This window comes from Apaloderma vittatum, unplaced genomic scaffold (genome assembly GCF_000703405.1).
Source record: "Apaloderma vittatum isolate BGI_N311 unplaced genomic scaffold, ASM70340v1 scaffold5992, whole genome shotgun sequence".
NCBI classification, from domain to species: Eukaryota; Metazoa; Chordata; class Aves; order Trogoniformes; family Trogonidae; genus Apaloderma; species Apaloderma vittatum.
Window position 1 is genome coordinate 29092 of NW_009705180.1, and position 26299 is coordinate 55390.

Consider the following 26299-nt stretch of genomic DNA (forward strand, 5'->3'; position numbering starts at 1 on the left):
ATGTAGTCACTTCTCTAGGGCTGTTCTTATGAGACTTCACTTAATGAAGACACCTTGGCACTAATCCCTTTAAGAATCCAGACATTTTTAATGTTTCTGTGTAAATCCCATCTGCGGCTTTTTCAGACCTTGTCTCACTACTATCTAGCTGGCTAGATAACTGAAGACTTGTTTTCTCCTGCTAGAAATTACTGTTGCATCAAAACCCAAGCAATGTACAGAAACATATACTTTCCAGTATAAATGTCCTCAGGGTGTAAGAGAGTGGCTGAACTTCCTAATGCAATGGACTATTTCTTATGGAGCTTTATTTTTATATTGCTTTATTTTTTATAATGCTTTATTCAATGTTCATATTAATATGCCTGACCCAGCAAGTGACTGACAGGAGTTGGCTAATTTTTGCAGAGAAACATTTGTAATAGGTCATTTTTTGAAAGGATGTTGAAAAAACACCAGAGTAAACATTATCTCTTTTTTTTTTCCACAAAAGAAACTGTTTTCTTTGTAGCTTTTATTATTACCTAGAACTCAGTTGCTAGATTCTTTCCCAAAAGAAAGGTCAGAAGCTTTGAAAGATTTCTACTGGAAATAAGATCCCCCTTAGTTAATGCTTGCTAAGCCAAATCGTGTGATTCTTCATCACTCTCATGCATTTCAACAGTAATTCTACAAGGAACAGGGCTGCAGAAAGGGGTGTATAATGAAGATGTTTCAAGCTGGCTCGGTTCCACATCCTGGGCTGTTTTGTACTCTTTCTAATGGTTTTCAACATAGTATATGGCATTCTGTGAGAAGAGAACAAAGCCCATTTGGACTGGACTGTCTGAGTCAGCTAATTATATGGGATGGTCTCCAAATAAAGCAAGAACAGATTTGTATTTACGTTGGATCAGGTGAATACACGAGGGCATTTCTTTTGGTTACAATAGGCTTTGGAAGATGCTTCTGCTTCAGAAACCTGCTCAGTACTGATGATGAGTTGGCTTTTCAAAAAGGTTTTATTGTATTTCAGAGAAGAAAGAAAACAAATAAATCACCCTGAAAACAAACAAACAACTAATAGCAGAATAAGTTTCCAGAGCAAGAAATCTGGATTTCTGAGTCTGATCTCACTGTGGTACCTTTTACTCTATTATGCCAGAAGTAGGAACTCAGATACTTATAATTTTACTTTCCAAGACTTAACACTTTTTTCTTTATTTCTTCCTTTTCCAAATATACCCACTTATCCAAACATGAAACATTTTTTCACTTAGCCCCTTGTAAATGCCGACTAGGGCAATTATCCTAAGCTTACATGATGTGTGATGTCTCACTTGTTAAGGAAATGAATCTAAGCCTGCCAGACTCTGCACCTAGAAGCATTTATAGCTGTCAAATCTAATGAAAGTCAAGTGATTGATCTTCTAGGTAGCAGCTGCAGCATCCTCCAGAAACTAATTTGAGACCTGTGGCAAATCCATAGAAATAATGGTGTTTAGATGCTCATTTTATTTCCCATTTTTTCTTTGATTTGTTTAGACATAATGGGCCAAGAGAGGATAATAAGGTTGTAGAAGAAGATGGGAATTTGTCCCAACATGTATAGCACTATTCAGAAGGAACTGGAATGGATTGGACATTCATAGAATCTCATCTGTTTTGTGTTCCACCCAACCTAAAGTTGCAAATATTTTCCTGACAGTGCTTTGGCTGTTTTTATCATGCATAACTGATGCTGTAAACAATTGTTTTATTAGTAGATTGTGGATTTGGTGATAACTCCTGAAGAGATTACTAGTAAAAATATCTTATTATTTATCTTACCTGCAGCTCCTCTCAGTTTTGGTTTATAAATATATCCAATACAGCAAAACATCTGTCAGGTCACAGATGAATTTAAGACTTTGTGGTTTGGTCTGACCTGCCTCCTGCACATGTCAGAGCATAGGTGATAAACTAAATAATCACCTTGGACTTAGGTTCTGTATGAGACACAGTTCCTAGGAATGTCTTGTTCTTTTCAAGCACAAAATCATCCTTCCTGTGACACTGTATCACAGTGGAGCATAATTTGTATTATCTGTGTATGACAAGAAGACAATCTCAAGATCAGTTCTAAGTGTTGTAAATCCATTCTCTTGAAATTTATTTGCATATTAACAGGTTGTCAGCTTAACAAGCCAAAAATACGGTCATATAAATTAAGGGATTCTCCAATATAATCCTGCTGTTTTGAAAAATGTAAAAGTATTTGTCAATGTTTCTTATTGTCCTGTGTTTTTACAATAGTCTCCAAATCTAAGACATTAATAATTTTCTTATTTGCTGCATAGTTAACACATTTGGGACAGTATCAGTACATAATCATAGAATCAAAGAATACCTCGAGTTGGAAAGGACCCATGAGGATGATCAAGTTCAACTCCCTGTGCCTCACAGGACTATCTAAAACTGAACTATATGACTATAAGTGTCATTCGGACATTCCAAAATAGCGAAGCTGCCTGGATATCTCTATGCAAAATGCTCACATACCAATATACTGGCCTGCATATGTGCGGCAAGAATTTTTAAGACAGTTTTGAGAGGGCTCTTTTCTACGTAATTTGAAAAGTCCAGAAGGTTACATTGTGTTATCAAATCTGAACTGCGCTTGGACAACACTAACCTGAGTGTGATAAAGAAAAAAGTAAGCCACGAGCTGCCTCTGTCAGTATTGTTTGCGAGGGTAAGAAATGCTGCCAGGTGCCTTCAGCTACACAAAAGTTTAAGTACATTTTAAAGACCGGAAATTTCACCAGTGAACTTTTATTGGCAAAGGGTTCAGGAGAAAGGTAGCTGGAGATTATGAGGACTGCAGCTAACTAGTAGAGAGTAGCAGAAGTATGGCTGAGGTCGATGTGGGCATGAGAGTGAGGGGAAAGATACTGGTGGATCTTAAAGGGAGATCCTGCATGAACTGGTGGGAAGGGTCCCAGGTGTGAGAATGTGACTAGAAGTATCTCTTCAAGGTAGGAGCATGTCTAAACCATTCTTCTTCCTTCCTCTGCCAGTCGGAAAACTGGAGGTCACCTGGATAGAAAGGGAGCAGACCCACTTTCGTAGCCCAGAGCACACGTGCTGGTACCTAGAGGAGCCCACAGCTTGTTGTGCAGGGAATCAGCCTGCAGGCTGCGTTGTGCCTTCACCTACTCCAAACCTGCTCATAGGTAAATAGGCTGGGGGACTTAGCCTCCATACGAGTTATAACTATCTTGTATGTCTCTAGGTCTTGCACCTTTCACTACCTCCCTCACATGAGAAAAAGTATGAGGTCTTTTATCTTTCACAGGCGTTGAGTGAAGAGAGAGAGCGGCAGTCAGCAGAAGGGGAGATGTAGCAGCTATCAAGGGCCTGATCTGATGTCCTTTAGTGAGCTGCTGCCTGCGATGTGCCTGCACAGAGGCAAGAAGTTTCAGTCAGCAAAGAGCAGCTATTTTTCTAATGTTTGTACTAGTAGTGCTAAGAGTTCGTAACAGTAAGGGAGTAGAGGAAGAAGTGCTGGAAGGGAAGGTAGAGGAAAAGTGCATGCTGAGGGGAAATTACTGTAAAAGAAGAGAGAAGTGCCAGCTTCAGCTGGTTAGCTACCTGGCTCCCTGCTGATATGCCTGTCAAGGTCTGGGAATGCTGACCAGGGCTGTTATCCATATAGATATATACCTGAGCTCTGCCTGTCATGGCTGTAACCTGCACCAGTGCAGGGCAGACCTGATTCAGAATCACTTTCACAGCAGAGCTCAGGTCCATTTGCACAGATCCATCCTCCTCTTGCCCTGAGAGAGAACAAGGCTTGAGGGAAGAGACCCTGCGATTCCCCCATCCCAACATGTGCCCTGCAGCTTGAGGCAAGCTGGTTTGCTCTTCCTTGCATTGCTCCACACCTAAGACAGAGACTGAAATGCAAAGCTCAAGTCTACAGATGTACTAATAAGAGAGATACCAGCATCAGGGAGTCATAATAAATCTTGTCAGACAGCTAAAGAAGAACCTTCAGACCGGAGGGAGAGCTTCATTTGCTCAATCTCAGAAGGTAAATACATTTATGAATTTTAGACTGGCTAGATTTGGTCTTAATATTATTCAGTATTTATATTAAAACCCAGAATCTTCACATTCCATGGTGCAAAATCGAGAGATCAGGAACTGCATTCAAACCGTAGTGTTTGGCATACCTTAATTTAAACATCTATAAAAGACAGAATATCTATTATGTTACTTGTTGCTGGCCAGTAAGCATATGCCTTTATGGTAGAACTGGCCTCTGTTCACTAAAAAATAAATAAATACATACCATAAATCTAATTTAGTGGTTATTTAGAAATTGATTCAAATCAATCTATAGGTTATCTACTCATTTAAAAGCAAACAGTGGCACAATTCCCAGCACAAAAAGTTCACCTCTAGATTTAAGTCTCAAAATTTAATAAGCATTAATTCTCCATTAACGTTCATGATACTGGCTGGTTGCATCACTTTTCTGCTGCGTTTCTTTTTCACATTTCATCAAAAGAGCAACAAAAGTAATTGAGAAACAGCTTGAAGATTTTAATATATCTTCATCAAACGAGAGTGATGTAGTCACTGCTTATTGTACTGCCTGATAATGAGGGCAGACCTATAATGCTAAATCTTTCACTGTCAGCAGGATAAATCACTTTACGAGATTAAAGAAAAGAAATAGACTTAATAACTGTGCGAGATATTTGCACAAATCATAAATATTCATTTGGAGATCTCTCTGATTTTAAGAATAAAAGAAAATCCAGATTACATTTACATATATTAGTTTTATATATTCATATATTCATTTCCACCTTCTAAAGTCATATCTTTCATATATGTGTGTGACTTCTGCATACACATTTAAAGAACTTGTGCACATAACTCATTTTTTATTCAGCAATCAAGAACTGTTGAAAAGTGACATTCTTGTAGCTGGCAACATTTAATATTTTTATTTCTATCCCCAGAAAAATCTCTTCTCCTATGACTCAGACCTAGTAATGAAAAAATATAGATTCCACCATCCATGTGTAAACATAACTGCTTCCACTGAACTCAATGTAATTCCCTCTTTTCTGAATACAAAACACAGTACTGAGCCTAGGGTTACATTCATGCAAGAAAGGAAGAAACATTTTTTAATTAAATATGTAGATTTGAGGCAAAATGCTGGATATACCTCAAACCTTGAAGAAATACGAGTCTATATTTATATATATATATATATTTGATATCTGTATGTTATTTTGTTTTATTTTAAAGTTCATCTTAGGAATTTGACTGCAATTTAATGTGCAGAAATATACCACATGTTCTTTCTCTTCCATTAACTTTTCTTTTTATCCCTCAGCCAGCTATATTTTCTTCTTTTCATATAATAATAACAGGATGGTGCACACATAAGGAATAATGATCTGAAAAAGCAGGAAATTGAGGGCAATTTTGTGAGAAGCATCTGGAATTCTAGATCTCTAATGTTGGCACTAATTTGCACAATTTTGCATTTAACCTGTTGCTCTTTAGAAGCACATGCTTTCCTTCAGAGAAAAATAAAATATCTTATGAAGTTATTACCAAGCTGACAGCATGAGAGATTTTTGAATAAGTTTGCTGATTAAGGTGCATCTGAAGAAATTATGCACTCAGTCAGTTAATAAAGATGCTGCTGTTGTGAATGGGAGTTACTGAAACTGGTTAGTCCTGAAGCAGTGTGGAACCTGTCAACAAATAAAATAAAAAAATAAGAACTAATAGATCAATCACGTTACATCTTAATCAGACTTTACTGTATCTTACAGTAAGATAACTCTGAAAACAAAAAGACAGCCAATGCAAAACATTAAGCTCAGGGACTTGGATTACCTCTAGGAGGTCTTAATGTGGATCCAAAAATTTAAAAATTGATCACAGAGTCACAGAGTATCACAGAATCACAGAATCACAGAATGTTCGGGGTTGGAAGGGACCTCGAAAGATCATCTAGTCCAACCCCCTGCCAGAGCAGGATCACCTACAGTAGGTCACACAGGAATGCATCCAGCTGAGTTTTGAATGTCTCCAGAGGAGGCTTGTAGATGTTGTTCCAGTTGTCTTTAAAGGCTTTTAGCCTTTGGACTGGAATCTGATTTTTTTCTATCATGTAAGACAAGAGTAACTGTTTCAGCTAAGTTAAATCATAGTGTTTGTGATGTGGTTACATATAATATATGATTCCTCAATTATATTCTAGAAGTTTTGATCTTGAAGGCCTTACCTAACAGTTTTAGGGCTGAAAATTATAATTCATTAGTGGTGATGAGGAACACACTACCACTCTGCATCAGTTAACTTCTGGGATTTTTTAGTACTCTAATAAATTCCAGAAAAAAAAGTAGTTGCTAGTGACAACAAAAACTGAACTAGGTAGAACATCAGTTGGATCTGGTATGGCTATTCTTTTGTTGCTTATGTAGGTGGAAATTACACATTTAAGATCCAACTCAGAAAGATATGATCTTCCACTGACAGTTATCCCATCAATATCTTAACTCCATTTATTTTAGTGAAGTTTTACATTTACATTATCTTGTTATCCTCAGAGCACTATATAAATCAAGGCAATATTCATCAGAAGAAAATACCTGCTTTGTATTGACACAAATGAGGATGGTTTTTCAACAGTGGTCCTACCACTCAATTCTGAAATACAGCACCGCAGAACAATCCAGGTAGGAAGGAAACTGGAGAGTATCTCATTCCACTCCTGCTCAGAACAAAGTGCCAAATTAGATTTGTTTGCTCAGGGCTTTGTCCACTCCAGTGTTGAATCATTTTGAGGATGGTGATTTCACAGCCTATCTGGGAAACCTATTCCAATGTTCAGCCACTCTCATAGAGAAAAGTTTTCTTAACATCTAACTGGAATATCCATTGTTGCACCTTGTGTTTGTTGCCAGACATCCTGTTCCTGTGCACTTCTTGAGAAGAATTTGGCTCCACCTTCTTTACAGCACCCACTAGGTAGTTGCAGACAGAATCACAGAATCACAGAATGTCAGGGGTCAGAAGGGACCTCAAAAGATCATCTAGTTTAGTCCCCCTGCCAGAGCAGGATCACTTACAGTAGGTCATGCAGGACAACATTAAAGACTCTCCATGACCTCCGGGCTGAGCAGACCCAGATCTCCCAGCTTCTCCTTGTACATCATCTTCTCCAGCCCTGGCCAGCCTGGTGGTCCTCTGCTGGACTTACACAGTTTGCCAACATCTCTCTTGTCCCAGGGGATCCAAAACTGGATGCAGCATTCCAGATACAGCTTCAGAAGTGCTCCACAGAGGGGAATATTCACTTTCATAGCATGCTGGCTATGCTCTTTCTTACTGCAAAACAGCTGGCAAGAAAGTAAGCCTTGTATCTTCAGCTATGTGACAGTACTAGCCTGTCTTCGAGAGCTTGTTTGGATTGTCCTGGTGATACGAAGAGCAGATCTGTGTGACTCTTGAGGAAGGACATGTGTAGACTTCTGACATAAAGAGGAGAGACTCCATACCCTGCAAGCAGAAGTGAAGAAGTTAATATATAAATGATTTTTCTTTTGAGGGGAAAAAATTGCGTTAACGTGAATGCACAAAAGAGCTACTGCGGTTGGTGTTTATATGTATGTAAATATTCTTTAAAAGGAGATTAATAACTGGAAGTAGAATCTAATAATTAGATGAAAGCGGTTAATTAATTTGATCCAAACAATGTCTCTACCCAATTCTGCACATCTGATAGAGAGCAATTGCTGTTAAACCTGCAGATTACAGCTATGATCATGTCAATTCAGCCTGCTTTCCAGTTTCATGAAGGTTGGGTAGTCTTAACACAGGCAGCATGCACTCAGGAGCACAGGCAGAGTGCTGCAAGTCCCAGTTCATGCACTGTACTGGTCTAGCAGGATCCTGATCACACGTGGGACAGGGATTTAGCCTGTGGACCTGAGCAACTGGCACTTCACTCCCCACAGCATTCTGCTGCCTGTATGCGTGGATATTCCCCACTTTGTCCCTGCTTTGTGTAAGTGTTAATGATGGAAATAAAATCCCACAGAAACTGGAACTCCTTCAATCTTCTGCTCTCTCTGTTGCAAGTCTTGGTTGTAATAATTCCCCTTAGGATGATGGTGTGTATGGAAAATTCAGGTAGGCGAAGCTTTTTAAACAATTTACAATTCAGCATCTCCCAGAAAGGTGGTAGAAGAAATAATTTAGAGTGATTCTATGGTTATATACATTTGGAAAAATTCCTTTTCTAAGTTAGCAGTAACACACAAGTATAAAAGTGACTGATTATCTACTGGGAAAGGAATGGTAGAAATTACTTCTCTGTTGTTTTGAATGAAGACTTCAAAAAAGACTACATGGAAAATACACCTGTGTGCAACAGGCTGTTGAGATCTGACCAGTTGCAACTAGATGAAACTGTGTGGTGTGTTAGACTTGTGGTTAGACTACAGAATCTGCGGAGTTATTTGTACCTTCAAGTCTGTAAAACAGAATTATTATCTCACATGATGGGAGAGAAGAGTTACAAGTTGTTCTCCATGTCAGCAAAAGGTCTGGGCAGCTGTGAAACATCTGTTCTGAAAGCTTCCTTTGGATCTACAAAAGGTGGGTTTTTTCATTCCATCCAATACTAAAACACTGTGTGGCAGACAATGCCTGATCTATTCTTACCTTCTTCTGAACCATACTCTGACTCTGCAAGGGAAGACAAGCATGTAGCAGAGACTCTGTACAGAGAAATGCCTATACTTAAATAGTCCATACAGCACATGAACATATTAAAAAAAAACATTAGAGACAATAAACACAATAATTTACTACATATTACCCAGCTACTGCAGGACATGAAAGCAGAGAATCACTATTAAACATGTGTTTCACTTATCCAGTCTGGATCTAGGATGTGTTTTGATTCCTGTTCCTATTACAAATGACAGAAAGCTGTTATAAACAGCAGCCGGGTAACTTCTGCTTGGATTTTGGGATCCATTTGTCTGTCCCGGAGTGAGTAGCAGTCCTGGGGATGATTGGGCTTTACTGGCTCTGGCTGGGAAGAAGTTCACTTTCTTCATGATGCTGTTTTTCCTCTCTACCACCTGATTTACAGCTCTTGCCTAATAACTTGTGACTGAGAGAACTTAAAGGACATTAAAATAAGCTAGGACCAAGGCAGTGCAGCCCTGCTGCATAGGAAGGCAGGGTGAAGGGCGTCATCCCAACAGGGCGGCTGTGAGGCTCAGCTCTCTGCTACAGGGAGGAGTTTGCAGATGTGGATGGGGCTGAAGAACCTGTTTGTAATTCGAGGTGGTGGGTGCTGCTGACCAAATCTCTCCTGGGCATGAGGAGACAACCTCACCCCTCCACTATGTCATAGTCATAGATAACAAGTCCTTGATAACCTGACGTGACACGATTGTGTTTATCACAGACTTCTCTCGGACACTGTCCGTGGAGGTGCCTCTTATTAAGAACCAGGTATTTCCTCTGACCTTTCCACTGCAGATAGGACTCAGGCTGCAAAGTGAGATCTGTACTGCTGATACAGATCCTGCAGCTGAGCCACTATCAGGTGTCCATGTCCATGTCTTGAGTGGTACCACCTAACTGATAGCATGCAGACCCAGAGTCTGTGGGTTGGCCTCCTTGGGTCAGGGAGAGGTCAGCACCTGTTGATCGCTGCTTGACTTCCTCCTGGGAGAAGAGAGGTGCTTGCTGATTTGTTGTAGCAGGCTGGCTGGAGGAGTAGTAAAACCAGAGGTACAATGCTCCCGACTTCCAGACTTATGCTGCAACACCTTGGCTGTCACAAGGGCATGGGCAAATGAGACATGGCCCAACTGGGCTACCAGCTGTCCTGTACGAGGTTCTATGTAAGCTCTATGTGCATCTCACAGACCTAGAGATTTCCATTCCCTGGTTGCAAAGTTTGGCTCCCCTCTGGTATTTTCATGAGCCTCAGGTTTCCAGACAATTCCTTCAAAGGCAAACTGCCTTGTCTCTTACCATGGGATCACCTCACTCATTTCGGTTGGACCCACCAGGGACTTGGCACAGGGTGCAACAACCTGCATGCTGCTGTGCCCTGCGGCACTGTCTGACTGTGCACGTGAACACAAGTGTTCTTCTTCCCCTTGGTACACTTCCACTGGCTGTGGCACACAAGCCTTCCCGGGGCAGTTGTGATTAGCTGAACTGCTGTTTTCCACAGATACTGGATTTAAAGGCAGTGTGCAAACTGACAGCGTGGCATTCACCACCAGATTTCCTTGCTCTGATTTTTCTGCATGGAGTGATGCTCCACAGGGTGTAGATTTCTGAAGGACATAATTCTCAAAACACTTTCATTGCTGGAGTTTATCTGACTCCCTATAGAATGCTATAAACTACTACTGTATGTGCGGTTCGAAACATCAGACAATTTCTAAGCAGTTATGCTAATAAATCAAAACAAAGCTGGAACTGTTCCATGCCACTCTCACCTCTTGAAGTGCTATGGTGAACTAGCAATAACAGAGTGACTCATTAGTTTCTGTCCTTTAATCCTATCCCATAAGCCTCCACATTAGATATGACAACAAAAACAAGCAGAAAATATACCAGGCCTCCAAGGCCTCTCCTCTCACCTTGGGGACCTGGGAATATCCACGCCCCAACAAACAAGCACATGCTAGGAAGAGTGCTCACTCATCTGAGCCCTCCTACATGTATTGTCAGGGTTGGAATTATCAGAGTTGGAAGGAATCTGAAAGATCATCTAGTTCCAATTCCCCTGCCACAGGCAGGGTCATCCCCCACTAGACCAGGTTGCCCAGAGCCCCATCCAGCCTGGCCTTAAAAACTTCCAGAGATGGGGCTTCCACCACCTCTCTGGGCAACCTGTGCCAGTGTCTCACCAACCTCACGGTACACAGCATTATCCTTTTACTGCAATGAAGGTTCAAATCCTCATTTACTTTTCTTCCCCCCCCCTGCCACCCCCACTCATGTCTTCTTTACATATGTGTTCATGCCTTGAAGGTACCATCATGTGCCACTGCAGGGCAGGACCTGGGGCAGCAGAGGTAACCTCACAGCCTTGGCATTTGCCTGCCAGATCTCTGAAGGACACAGCTCTGCTGACAGTGGTAGGGACTGTTATCATTAGCTGTACCAGTTGTGAATCTGGCACAAAAGGAATTTTATAACCTGACATGTCATAAATGAAGAATGGCTGCACACGTGGAGGATTACCATCACAGGAACTTACTAATTCCTAAATGCTGACATAGCTACTACAGATAACAGTGCCTATGAAATCAGAGACTTCTGAAATCAGAGTTGTTAAGCTGCAGTACTTGTTGAACTATGGGACAAAGAAGGAAGGCTTCTCTATAAGAGTCCAGGCACTGCAAGAAAGGCTACCAAGTAGAGGACTGCTGTTGGAAGTGTAAAGCGATGCAGTGCCCATCTCAGTGAAGCAGTTTAGGCTAAGTGACACCACCTAACAGGTGCAACCAGTTCACATTGCAACAAGGGACAGTTATTACAGCTCAGATGAGTCTTGGTGTATTGGCAGCCCTACATTCACCTTACAACTGGGATTTTTTTAGAAGCCCATAGAAGCCCAGGATTAGGTTCCTAAACTGTTGACATCTGAGCACCGAGGTGCCCTAATTTCCCACTCAGTCTCAGCACTCATGCTGTATTTAATATTTAACATTTTGCAGGCTGTCTCTATTACATAATAATTGACCACAAACTTAGAAGAGATACTTAAGCTATAGCATTAAAATAAGTAGAGATGTCATTCTGCAATACAGGAGAGCAAAGGCTGGATAGAGTGATCACTACAGAAATGTCTGTGGATCATTGTGGAGAGAAGTTGGAGCTGTGGAAAGGACCACACAGCTTACCCATAACAGCGGCTTTCTAGGCTGAAACTCTGTTGGAGATCCATTTTGCACACTTTGTAACAGCACCTCTGTTTGATATTCTGCACTGAAATAGGCTTATATGTCACTCCTTCATCACTGTTGTAGAGTCTGTGTACAAATTTTACATAGATGCACAGGGATAATCCTTATGGACATAACTTCTACTAATTTCAGGTGACCAATGCATCTGGTGGAGAACAAAACGTTATGACCAGTGGTGTCAGTTTTATGTCTCTATTCATTAGTCAGTATGACAGAATTGAAATATTTCACAGCTTAGGGCATTTAAAAAAATTATAAAACTGATGCTTGATAGTGCTAGCCAAAAATATTGAGAAGCCTGTGGACGTACTTCCAAATTCTGACTCATGTAACCAACATATATGACTTCATCTGCATATTTTCCACAACATCACTGTTTCTTTTAGTACATTCTGCCTGAGATGTGTTTGGAGGGCAACAGTATTGTGATTGGCCTCAGCTGAGAAATCTTCAGTTGAAGGAGATGCACATGGTACTGTCTTTTATTAAGCAGAGAAGAGAATGGTGAGCTTGAAGTGGAGGTGGCAGGGCAGGTACAAAACTGTCAAATTTTTTGAATAATTTAAAGCAACTCCATTGGTATAGTCATTAAAGTCACTCACTTGGTGAGTTGGATACAGAGGCAGAAGGAGCTGGACTGAAGCAGCCCAGGAGAGCAGTGTCCAGCTACCAAGCTGCATTTTTCTCAAACCAGAGATCTCAAACTCCAAATTTAACATTGCTTTCTTGATAGCGAGTATCTGTGAATCCTGCTGGTAAAATGTGCACTCCATCTGCACCAATAGCAGGGCCAGGGACCGGGACAAGGGAAACCTGATGTTTGGAGGAAGCTCCTCAGACCTGTGGTAGATCTAGGCAGTAGATACAGAACTCTTTTGGTATTAGCTTGCCATGCTTGTGTTCATCCCATTCAAAATCCATCAGCTGTAGTTGACACTCTGAGTTTTAATACCAATAAAGGAAAAAATTAAAGTTGAATGAAGGTTTTGGCATGACTTTCTTTAAACTCTCTTCATAGAATGTAACTTATGATAATGTACTCTTTACGCTCATGTAGTTAGTTTCTCTCACAACTTAATAAGGGTGGGATTTTTTCCTGCAAGGTGCTGAGTACTCTCTTTTTCCTTAAGTTATTGCAAGAGTGGGCCCTATTTTCCAAGTACAGGCAGCATCTGAGGAGGACCAATTTCAGTTTGAGTCTCCTGGAGTAATGTTATACACGCTGAAAAGACAAGCTTGTATAAAAAGCAATTGAGACAAGAGAACCAGAATTTTCTTTGCTACTGTATTACTTCTGTTTTACACCTTGGCCATTAGTGACTGATTAATTGAGGTCCAAGTGATTAGATTAGGCAAATGTGCTGACTCAGAACGTAATAGGAATGGAGGAAGAAATGGCAGGGAAAAGGCATAGTAAATACGTAACACATTTTGCAATAGGCTTTGGTTTTTTGCTATGTCAGGGTAATAGAATTTTATTAGCTGGAATGACTGCAAAATAAAATTTAGAAATCTCTGTATTCAGATCAATAGAAATGTTCAGAATAGGATGGAAACATGAGTCATTAGGCTTCCAAACATACTTTGTATACCTGAAGTAACCAAAGTGGCATCTATTCACAGAGGTTATTTTTTTTAAGGGTTGAGGCCCTAAAATGTGAAGTAATGACTCAGGTGTTTATACTGAGAGCAAGAGAAAAATGTTGAGGTCCTCACTACTGAGAGAGCCCACAACTCCTACACAGTATCCACGTGTTTCTTGTACCCTTGCTGACTCAATTGCCTCCTGGAAAGACTCCTCCAACTCCTCTCCTTCCTAGTGATAGAGAACATCTCTTTCAGAGCATATATTCCATGATTTTCACCCCTACCTGGTCCTGCATAACTGGAATTTGGAGTTTACTGATGGCACAAGGCACATTTTGCAGGCAGTAGCTGTTGAAGGGCAGCTTTACAGGCAACACAGGTGAGAAGATGTAGGCTTGCTGAATTCACTTCTCTTTGACTGGTGGGCTGGCAATACTGCAAAGAAAAGAAAGGGGGGGAAGAAGTCTATCTTATTATACTGGATTTTCTGAAGATTGTATTAGAATGAAGTAAGTGCAGAAGCTGGTAATTGTCCTTACTCCTTGCGAGTAATCTTGACTGCTCAGGTGTTCCCTGGAAGGGCATTTCTAATCATTAACTTCTTGCCATGGGTCATGGAAGGACCATTTGGCAGTTAGCTGTCATAACCAAACCCACATTACTGCAAATAATAAAACAAAACTGGGACCTTGGTAAACTTGAAAAACTCCTAAAGTAGTGCTTTATTTTAAAACAAGGTTTGCATGCAGGTTCTTGAGTTGAAGACACTGAGGGGCCTCAACTGGATATATTGTAGGAGGTTTTCAACAGGAATATTGAAGCCACTGGATGCTTGAGAAAAAGAATATAAAATTGAGTAAATTAATTTGTGGCCATCAAAAAGAAAATTGAAAACATGAAGCATTCCAAAATGCTTTGATTCAAAGCTGATCTAGTTATTTCACTCTGATGCCTGAACATTTCTTAAGGTCACTTGAAACAAAAGTGGAGCTTTCAGTTTGAAAAACATTAATAATGATTTTCACAGATTCAGAATGTTTCAAAAAATACATTTCAAACCAGCTAATTAACTGAAAACTGCCCCTTTCCTGCAAGTGACTTTTATTTTGGTGAATCCACATGTTCTGTGGAGAGATTTAAAAATCTTCAACCAGTTCTAGTCATGAAATATGCAGGATTCAAGCCAATACTAAATATCTTTTTTAAATTTGTGATTTTTGTTGTCTGTACTCTTCTTATAGAGACATGCGACAGCTTAAAAAAATTGTTGCATCTGTAAATGCTTCTGTTTTTAAGATGCCTCAGGCTGAAATTATGAAATGTTAAAAGAAATAGTTTCTTAACATCACAAAAATCCAACATTTGGAACAGATTTGCACTTTTGAAAATTCAGGCTGTTGCATGTTTGTCAGAGATTCATACAATCTCTGAGGTTGGAAAAGACCTTTGAGATCATCGAGTCCAACTTGGTAAAACAAAACCAAAAATATTTCATTTACATAAAGAAAGACTTTGGGTTTGTATTCATAAAAAATATTTTAAGGTGTGGCTCTTTTTCTTGGAAGCCAAAACAGCTTCCTGCAAAGTACATCTTATAGAATTATCATATTAGGCATACTTTAAGGCAGTATGTAATGTTCATTATTGTTATTTTCCACAATTAGTACGTTTTTACTATCACCTCATTACTTTATCTGGAGAGGTAATAAATGACAAACGACGTACATTTTTCATGACTCAGTATTTCAGTTATTTATTAAGTTTTCTCTAATATTTCGTTTACCTTTATCAACTACCTGGAAACGTCAATATCTGATAGGACGCCATGGTGCGTAACAAAGTATATAAGCCTGAAGTTTGTAATGTTTGGTCTCAATTTGTTACTTCAGACCATCTGACTTAGAAGTGACTCTTAAATCCTCTTAGCATTTCACCGTTATCTGATTTGCAGGAATCCAGGATTTAAGTAAACATGTCCAACCTCAGTGAGGCAGAACTCATTCACAAGTTTAAGGGGATTCCCTTCACCATCCAGTCTTCTCCCGAACTTTTAAAATCCTTGGATACTTTTGATGCCAGAGAAGATGATGTCCTTTTGGTTTCCTATCCCAAATCTGGTAAGTTCTACTTGTAAATATTAATTACAAGAAGTCTCAATTGTTTGTTTCATGTTCTCTTCTTAAACTACTTGGCAAATGTCTGCGCACAAGAAACAGGGAAGGATGTTTTAGGATGTGAATACAATATTCTGCCAGTAAGTGTCCGAACTACAAAAAAAATATGGTCATTTATCTATATTTTGATTCTTTAATTGAAAATATTCTCAGGTGTTTTCATACTGGAAAGCAAATAAATATTTATTTCTTGTAGGCAAAATCTGTACTTGCAGGATTTTCCTGAGGACTTTCTATATTCAGTTATGAGCAAGTCAAGAGTTATACTAAGTTATTTGTATGGTTCTTGGCTGTAGATGAATCCAATTTTTATTCCCTCTTGCCCCACCTCACTTGCACACAGTGGCATACAATGAAGAAGATGCTCAATCTGTACTTTCCAAATATACAGATTCAAGTTACTATAAGGAAAAACCCCACAAGTTATTGTAAAATTAATGATAAAGATAACACAAGCACCTCTCAGCTGTTTGTCTCATGAGATTTTTTAGTCCCAATATTAACACTTCTGACAAAGTTATTTTGTACTTCAGCTACAGCCTCAATTTTTCCAGTATTTATACATTTGGAGCCAACAGGATTATTGTTACGTAAAGTTTCTTGAATCTGAGGGACTGGAAGTATCACTTGTGCACTAGCAGGCTGTTTTGGTATGCATAAAGCATGTTCCACGTATTTTCTCTGTAATTAATCTTCCTTTTTTTCCTTTTTTTTTTTTTTAACTTAAAATGACTTTTTTTTTGCAGGTACTCACTGGCTTGCAGGAGTTATAACAAAGCTTTACAACGCTCAAATTACACTAACATCTCCCATTGAATACGGAGACGTATCCAGACTGGAGGAACTGAATAAAGTCTCATCAAAGAGAATCATCCCAACGCACTTAGACTACAACATGTTACCTCCAAATTTCAAGAATAAAAAATGCAAGGTAAGGCAAAATATACAAAAGAAGTAAGATATGCTAAAAGTCTGTCAGGACTCTATTTTGTCTTGTTGTTGCTTCGTAATTTTCAAATGGTTTACAGTTTCCAGAAGTGTTTTGCTGTGAATTTTGGAGACACAGCTGACCAGCAGTCAAAGGCAGTATGAGCAGAGACTTGGGCTAGGGACTGGGTTCTGTTCCTGCCCCACTGCTCCCATGGGGTGGTTTGTACACCAGGCACCATAGAAAATACAGCATCAAGATCTTTCAATCAGAAATATATTATTAGGGATGGGAGTTATTCTTACGCCCCATTTAGTAGTGGCTGGAGCACTTGCTTAGCAAGTAGTTTTCTTCAGTACCTGCAGGTTGTTCTGAGGGTGAAGATGGTCTGCCACTCTTGTTGAAGCTTTGTGAAGATCCTATGACGGAGATATTGGGGAAACACATAAAAATTGAACTGTGAGAGGCAGAACATTTCTGGGTTCCTCCCATGCTATTGTGGAAGGTCTTTAAAAAAAATCAGCTTTTAAGTTAGAAGTTCAAAGCTTCTGTATTACTCAGACACAGACCTTTAGGGAAAGGCTAATTTGAATGAAAGCCCAAAAATTTATGCTTTGCAGCTGTTCTGTGAAAGTTAATTAATAAATGGTTTCATACATTAGATTTATGAGATAGTATACTGACTCATAAATTAAAATCAATACAGTCTCTTTCATAAAACATAAACACTACCCAGCTGCAGGAGTCACACCTCTGTCCACGTGGAACTGCTTGTGAAATACTACTGTCTCCTGCTTAAGCAGGGACAATTACATTCCTATCTTATTGGCACAGTCACATGTAGAAGGAAAGGGCTTTGATGCTGCAAAATGCTTTTGAAAATATGCACTTAAGCACAGAGTAAAACAAAATAAAGGAAGAATGTTATCATTGATAACCATATCATCCTCATTAACAGATGATCTACATCAGCAGAAATCCAAAAGATACTGCTGTTTCCATGTTTCATTACTACAGAGATAACCCTAACCTTCCCACTATAGACACCTGGCCTTCCTTCTTTGACTTGTTCTTAAAAGGAGAAGGTAAGAATAAATGTTACATTTTCTCCTTGCAGTTTACACCAGCTTATTGTGCGCAGAAAGACTTAAGAATTGTGAATTGTGTGTAAGCTCCATATTCAACTCGCTATGCTTTAGTTGGGGTTTTCTTTCAGGATAAGTTCTAATGCCAAGCTAAACAACAGCAAATAATAGGATGCTGTCTTCAGCCCTGCAAGTTGACATTCTGATAAGCAGCTGCATTATTTCACCACAATTGCTCTTTGCAAGTCTTTGGTGTTCTTTGACATATTTGTTAAAAAACATTACAAGTTACCAATCTTATTTCTTTCTGCAAACACCCTGAAACACCTGAGAGTTTGCTGATTCTGATGCAGATTTGCCCATGTTAAAACACTTCCAGTCTTGGCTTGTGAAAGGTAACAGCAGACTGTCTTCCACCAAGGATTCATGTTTAAACTGTGATAGAGGAGGAATGCACAGGCACCTCCTCCCAAGCAGACTCCAGGGCAGCTGGGTTCACCGCAGCCGGGTCCCATTCCCTGCGAGTAGGCAGGTGGGACAGGGACTGTGGAGATGCTTGGCCAGCTCTAGGTGGCTTGTTGCCAGGCTGAAGGGCAGGCAACGGGGCACGTGGGAAGACCATCCCCAGGCTGCACTGAGAGCTGTGTTTTCAAGCCTTCCCCAGGCTTGAAGACAGCCTTGGGTGGCCCTTCAAAGGGAGTATAGATTTTTCCTGAAACCCTCCTGCACACAGTCTGCCTGATGTGTTGTCTTAGCAGTGGGGTCCAAAGAGCAAGGACAAGAGTGAGATTTTTATGAGTAGCAGTGATGGCATGGAAGCTGACAACAGGGCCATATTCCAGTTATCCACTCCCATTTTTAGTGTTTTATTACTCCTCTTCCTGATATACAACCATAACGATAACAGCAACAGTGACAGATCAACTTGAAAACTTTGACAGAAAAGTGCCATTGCAAGTCGTCATGGGCCTACATCAAACCTCCCAAAGTCAATTAGTCTACCGGCTTGTGTGGACTTTGGCTTGGATCTTGTGTTCCTAGTTCAGAGCAGCCCCAAGGCACGTGCTTCATTGAGCTGCAGGATCTTGGCTTGTTTAGTATCAACCCTGAACACGCAATAGTGAAAAAAAGAAAAGAGGATTATATCAAATTTTAAAAGCAGCATCCATTTATTTGTAAATTAATAGCTGCCTTCTGTTTTCTGTGTGCTTATGCATGGCATAAAAAGATAACTACGCTGGTTACAACAGAAATTTATGTAAGAAGTCATGCTGAGACAGTTTCTAGGTTTTGCTCCTAATAGAAACATATGAAGGTTGTGATGCTTGATTCAGATCCTGTAGTACTCTTACAGAGCTAGTCTCAATCCAGAACAAGGGTGAGGACACTGTGACACTGTCCTTGGACTCTCCAAGGCTGTACGCTGTACCTCTGAAGCCAGCTGAGTTATTCTATGCTATCTTTGCCTACATCCTCAGTGTGGTTGATCAGGAGAGCAGGGTTTAATTTCAATTAAATTGTGGAGCACACACGACTTTGTGTGCAGGAGACAGTTACAGACTGATGCATTCAGCAAAATACTGAATTACATCTCAAGGTCTGCAATCAAAATGATGCCCATTACAACATCACACTTCTCTGGTAGCAGTTATAAAGCAAAGTCACTGTTCAGGAGAATGTTTGCTGTGACTGCTCTGCCCAAGCCTCTCCTCATAGTCCTACAGTAGCCTTTGAGTTCAGCTTTCAATGCAGTTGACGGCAATGTCTTTCAACCAGGAGGGTTAGAATTCTGTTTTTTTAAAGAAAGCTGAAATTTATCTGTCTTCCTCTGGTTCACCTAAAGGAGCATTCACATAAAACAAGTACTGTGAGTCAACTATAAAACCATATCCATGTTGTTGGCTGGATGATGTATTTGCATAATTCTCTGACTTTTAAAAATAGCACAGTTTCCCCTCTGCTGGGACAAAATAGAGCTAACAACAGTGTGCTTCAGTTAACAGACTCCTTATTTCATTTCCTAGTGAAGTGATCATATTTCTAGCTGTGACCACAGATATGCGGACATTGGCTGAGATACTCAGATCTTGTTAGGCCAGTACATTTTCCTTCATTACTGTCAATTCCTTAGATTTGGAGCCTGTTTTCACTACAGAATCATATCTCAGAACAGTATCTTCATCTCTGATACAAAACCAAATTCCAACAAGAATGGCAACCTCTTTGGACTCTAAGTTTGAGTCACTTCACAAAATCCATTTTAGAGGAATGCAGAGTACATATAAAGAAGGGATTATTCCCCTAAATGTTTGAGATATAGTCAGAGTTATTTATGAATAAAGTTTATATGAATCTCTTTTACGTGGGTTTTCTTTTCAGTCGTCTGTGGATCTTGGTTTGATCATTTCCTAAGTTGGGAAGAACATGCAAATGACAAAAACATCCTGTTTCTGTTCTACGAAGACATGAAGAAGGTAAATATGCTCTCTGCTCCTAGTTCAGAAGGCATTACTTTCAAATTAACATCATTAAAATATCAAAGAGCAAATTACAGTGAAAAAGGAGAAAGAAGGAAAAGAATGTATGCCTTTGGGCATATTTTATATTTGCATAGAGGTTTATATTATGGAGTTAATTCTGACTGCACAAGTTGTATAAATGTCAAATCTGGTGAGAGTTGCACTTCATAGATGCTACAGGAGGGATTTTAAGTTCCTTGTTCTTGGTCCTATGGGGAGACCAACCAATGACATGTTGTTGAGGGCACCACATAAACTTACTATACCTGACACTTCAGGCGAAATTTTCAAAAAGTGATTTAGGACAACAGGACTACTCATGGTTCATGAAAATTAGAGGCTGGGGAGTAGGAAAAAAAGCTTTTATGAAATTACTACACAGGAAACTCAAATGCTGCATACCTTAGCCTTCAGAGAATTAACTTTTGAGTGAATAGAAAACACTTTCTACTGTTTCCATTAAAACAGTTTTGTTCAGGTTTTGGAAGGCAAAAAGTCCACTACATGGAACATAGATATTTTGCCTGAAATAGAGGTAAAATTCACAATGTAACTGTACTTGATATCACATACATAGCATTTACTCATTTCTGTGAGTATGGGTGAGAGGGGAATCAGGTTTACTGTACCTGTCATCTACAAAGTCTAATGACATGTCTAGCTTTGCTCGAAAGTAAATAAATGTGTGCTAAATTCGATACATAATACAAAGGATCATTTTCATATCAACTAAAAGTCTGATAATCCGCTCAGAAACAAAAAAACTTTACTTTTCTTATACCGTAGGATCTCCCTAAGATTGTAAAGGAAATTAGTCTGTTCCTGGGTTTGAACGTTGATGAAAATGATATCCAAGACATCTGCAAGAAGTCCTCTTTCTCAGAGATGAAAAGCGACACAGAAAATGTAAATAGCGATCCCAGTCACACTGTTTGTGCACTGACATCCAACAGGAAGCTGATTTTCCGAAAAGGTAAGTTCCCAGGCTCGGCTAACACAGCAGAAGGAGTGGGAATCCAACCAGAGGCCACAGCTCAGGTCTTCCCTGGGCTGTAGTGATGCTTTGGGTCAGCCCCGGGAAGCAATGACAGAATCCTTCTATTTGAAGTCATCTTAAAAATCCTCTTCTTTCTAAGTTCTCTGCTTGCAAATGCCAGAGGAGCATGGAGGAGTCTGAACAGTGGTCTCAATAATATTACTCCATGGGAGCTTTTGAGCCAAAAGGAAATGTTCCCAAAGCATTATTCTTTATCTGTCTTTTTTTTTAATCTAGAAGTTGGCCATCTCAGTCTTTTACAACATGTTCCTTATGATATCATCTGTGAAGGTCACTTAGTTTACCAGAACGAGAAAAAGAGAGACACATTCCTTCCAAAGGAGACTGCTCATAGCCTTTATCCTCTGTACCACCTCTTATCTTACTGAAATGTTCCCTAAAATGGAATATGCTGACAATGACAACAAAAGAATGGATGACTCAATCACCTGGTGGCCTCATAGGTTGCCTTCAAACCTTGGCCGAGCTAGAATCTTTTGTAAAGTCTTCCACAGGGCTTAGCCCAGATGTGACTTAAAAATACCTTCAGGAGCTGTTTTCTTGCTCCTGATATTCCAGAAGCTTCCTCATATTTGGATAATAAGTAAATAAACCCCACCATGTATAGATGAATTTTTGATTATTTTTAGTTAATTATTTTTTGAACAATAGTTGACAGTTTAAAATTTAAGCTGACAGTTTAAACATTAAGAAAATGGTACATTTCCCTAATCCAGAGTGTTTATACCAGCGAGTTAAAGCAAATGCAAAAATACAATCTATCAGTAAAAAAAAAAACAGCCAAAAACCTCTGATACGCTTTTCTAAGCCAATGAACTTTCAAAAAGCCATGTTGAAAAATTTGAAAAATTTTTTTTCCAAGGTGTTCCCATGCAAATCATAGGGATTTTAGCCAATTTCAGTCTGTTTACACAGGATTTCTATCCATCTATCTATCTATCTATCTATCTATCTATCTATCTATCTATCTATCTTATCCTTTAGGCTCTCTTTTCTTGTCCTTGCTCTCCAGAAGTCAGCAAGTCAGCAGTTTTGGGATTCAGGGTTGTTAGATAATGCTTGAGAGGAAATTGTAAACATCGTCCCATTAAAATATGTCGGTTTAAAAACCAATTTTCTGTTTGCTCAAGCTGTGTAACAGTTGAAACACTTGACTGAATATGAGTGTGCAGGGTCACCCACAAGCAGTTAATTGCCCACTTGAGTGGTGGGACATCTCATCCACAGAAAGGTCTAGAGACTAGGAGCACATGTGAGAGTGGGATTCATCTATCAGGTCACTCTGGGGTCCTTTTTTTAGGAATACTCTTAAGTCGATGGAAAGATACAGCTGCTTTTGGGTCACCATGAATTTGAGGAGTTTTAGATGTTGACTAGGATGAGATGAATTTTTCCCAGTTACTCATGATCATGACCTACTGCAGAGACCACAGTTAACAATAATAATTTGTGCCAGCTGCAACATTAACAAAACTGGGTTGCTTTTAAATAATGTTCTGCACTATATGTTGCTAACGTCACTGTTCTTTGTTTTCCCCTGCCCTCTTAGGTACTGTTGGTGATTGGAAGAACCATTTCACTCCAAAACAAAATCGAAGGTTTGAGGAGATATTTAATGAGAAAATGAAACTCAGCGAAATGGCAAAAAGTCTCACCTATGAATTTTGACTCCATATGAAGAACAATACTCAGTTATCAAAACACAGAGAAAGAGCAATGGCGGGAAATGTTGAATGGGGGCTCCTACTCAGTTCACAATCTTCCCAACAGAAAGGATCGTAAACATCAGATTTTGAGGACAGGAAAATTCTGACACAGTGCCAGAGCTGAACTCAGTTTTCAGCAGGCAGATGCATATGGTTTTATTGAGTCAGGTGTAAGATCCATTTTTCTACAATGAAATCCACTTTATCATTTATTTATTTTTTGCTCTACGGGGATAAAAATGGACTTCTTAGATCTGATTTAGGAATTTTACCTAAGATGTTAAGAAAAAAAACACAATAAGAAGCCAAACATGAAAGAATCTGAATATATAAAAAAATCTAAAAACACATCAGAAGAAAATGACCAAAGATTTGACCCCAGGCTCACACCCTCTCTGATCCACCATGATTTGGAAAATACCTATCTTATGAGACTTTTTTATTGATACTGAAGTTGAAAAATGCAGCTGTACATTTGAAGATCTCAAGTGAAGTTTGTTTATGTCTTTTTCATTCTTCTTTCTTTTTTTCTTTACCCCATGTAGTTCTTTGATGTAACTTATTTCTGGGTTAGGTACTGCATAGTGTTTGTGTTTTAAATGTAACTGACATAAATTCATGTAAATTTCTGCACCATATGTTGGGGAACTATAAATGTGCATTTTTTGACTTGCTTCCTGCAAGATGCTTGTTTCCAGTGTTTTGATGAGAATCGCTTTACTTCACAGTCCTTGTGCAATAGAACTCAACAGTTGCTCTGTGACAAACAAACCACTGGTCAGACACAGTTTAATCTGAATATGACTTATTTATTTACCCTGCCCTGATAAGACAGATTTTCCAATAATAAGCTGTCTGTTCACATCTGAGGGACTTTTCTAGAATCCAGGGAAGCTTTTTCTTCCGATTTATTCTGTGATGTGTTTTCTGTCCTCACCAGTTTGTTTTGCAGGCTAGCTTTAAGGAGACTTCTCCCCAAACCAGTTCTCCCCAACCATACATTTCCAAGGAATCAGCAGGCAGAATAAACCATAGCAAGAGCTGATCAAAATTAAATCTTGCACACAAGCATAATTACTCTGCTTTGACTCTTGTGTGCTCTGAAGGTGCACATCTGTAATACATGCTCATCCTCTGGATGTGTGGTTTCTGAAAAGCTGAGGTATGGCCTTATTTACAGGGAACACCAATACTCTCTCTGGCAACACACCTGCCACACAGCCCTTTCCTTCCATACCTTGCTTGTGCAAGCTGACAACACTTAACTACTGATTAATGTTTATAAATATGTCAAGGGTGAGTGTCAGGAGGACGGAGCCAGGCTCTTTCCAGTGATGTCCAATGACAGGACAAGGAGCAATGGATACAAGCTGGAGCATAGGAGGTTCCATAAAAATACTAGAAAAAACTTTTTTATGTGAGGAAAAGCTGCCCAGGAAGGTTGTGGGGTCTCCTTCTCTGGAGACATTCAAAACTCGTCTGGACGCGTTCCTGTGTGGCCTACTGTAGGTGATCCTGCTCTGGCAGGAGGGTTGGATTAGATGATCTTTCGAGGTCTCTTCCAATCCCTAATGTTCTGTGATTCTGTGATTTTGCTGTGATTTTTCTGTGAAGTTACCTGCTGAAGTTACATGAAACTATGTGATCAGTGAGAGAAAAGCCTGTTCAACACCACTCCCTTGCCGTTTACCAATTCAACACAATTTAAGGGAAGATGCTGCCCTGAGCACTGTTTTACGCAAATAACCCATTTGGAAACCAGACGTTTGTTTGCTTTGCTTTGCTTTTCTGATAGTAAAATCACTCTTCCTCTAAAATGCCATGAAGCACAGTTGCCCTCCTTTCAGATGTCATTCTACTACTACTGATAAATGATAAGAGATCAGTTAATGATGATGCTTGAACATTTTAATTAAAGACTTATTTTTTCTACTCTTTGAGCATGGAAAAAAGCTAAAGGTTCCTTGGGCAAACCAAAGTTTGCAAGCAAGTGTACTAACTGAGTCAGGAAGACTGCTATAAGCAGTATTTATACATATATTCACAACAGGAAAGTGTGTGCGAAGGAACAGGGTAAGGACTCCACATGAAGAAACAGGGCAAAGATCAGTGAGGGAGTTGAAGTAGACAGTCCCAAATTGGCTGGAGGGATAGCATTAGAACATAAGGTGCTTTAACCAAGTGCTTTAAAAATAGCTTTACTCAAGCTTTACACAATGCAGTCACACTTGATGTAGAGTGCAGCAACTGGTTTTCAGTTAGTAATAGCCTGAGAAAGAAACCAGCTTCTGATAGTACAACTGCAGGGTCATGGGTCCATCCTAGGCACTAGCCCCGTGAATCTATGGACAGTGTAGCAAAAACTTGCCTGCATCAGAGGTCCAGAAAGCTGGGCTGGGCACTGTTACCCAAGGACAGAGGTAGGTGATGGTAGCTGCTGGCACTAGGGTCTCCCAGCAGTTGCTACAGCTACCATTTCTTTCATCCCCTTTTCTTGTGCTCTCCCCATAGTGCTGCTACTCCCCCTCTCCTTCCTGTGACTGTAGCAGAGGGATTGAAGCTGATTTCTTCAAAGAAGTGTCAACCTAGCCATAGAGATGTTCAAAAATTTTCAGAGCTTCCATAGTAAGATGTTGTAAAAATGTCCCATCCCACTCTGTTTTTCTTTTTTCTATAGTAGCCCTACAAAATATAAAAATAATGGTCCAAAGCGTACCTAGATCAGAAGAATACTAGGTTTGGAATAAACAAAGCTCTGTCTAATCTCAATTACATGTAAATGATTACAGTACTGCTTTCCCATTCGGGTAATCTATTCCACCTTCCTGAGTAAGGGTTCTTCTCAAGATTGATTTAATTAGATAGTATAAATATTTAATGCTGTTCTATCTGAGACGTGACACAAGGCTTCTACCCACTCTTTGTCGAAGTCAGCCTGCATTGCTTCCTACCTATGCTTACCCGGCCTTTGGGTCAGATGAAAAAAAGAGCAATAGCATTTGGAGGGCCAGAATTCTTGTGAAAGGAACACATGAATTCCAGGCCTTGGTTTAAGGACCTTTTCCCAAAAACATCATAGATTCATTTTCTAAAGTAGCACTCAGAGAAGAAAAAGGGCTCAGACAAACATCCTAGCAATCTGACTTTAAGTCACATTAGTTCTGATACAATGTTTGATGCAGTTTCTTGAAGAAAAACAATAACTGGTGAAAAATCCTCTCTGAATAGCTTCAGG

At 39.6% G+C, this 26299-nt stretch overlaps 1 protein-coding gene across 1 annotated transcript; it reads left to right on the forward strand.

The window, feature by feature from the left end:
- The first annotated feature begins 15567 nt into the window (after positions 1-15567).
- On the forward strand, positions 15568-23026 carry LOC104270824 (sulfotransferase 6B1-like). Its single transcript, XM_009865294.1, has 6 exons — positions 15568-15712; positions 16516-16700; positions 17656-17782; positions 20162-20256; positions 21088-21274; positions 22908-23026. The coding sequence occupies exons 1-6, from the start codon at positions 15568-15570 to the stop codon at positions 23024-23026; spliced, it is 858 nt and encodes a 285-aa protein (XP_009863596.1).
- The last annotated feature ends 3273 nt before the right edge of the window (positions 23027-26299 follow it).

Bases quoted from the DNA above. Each gene is read 5' to 3' on its own strand.
- LOC104270824 (XM_009865294.1), top strand. From the start codon at position 15,568: ATGTCCAACCTCAGTGAGGCAGAACTCATTCACAAGTTTAAGGGGATT. The intron at 16,701-17,655 runs GTAAGGCAAAAT...CCTCATTAACAG, and splicing joins TCAAGAATAAAAAATGCAAG to ATGATCTACATCAGCAGAAA. The intron at 17,783-20,161 runs GTAAGAATAAAT...TTTTCTTTTCAG, and splicing joins CTTGTTCTTAAAAGGAGAAG to TCGTCTGTGGATCTTGGTTT.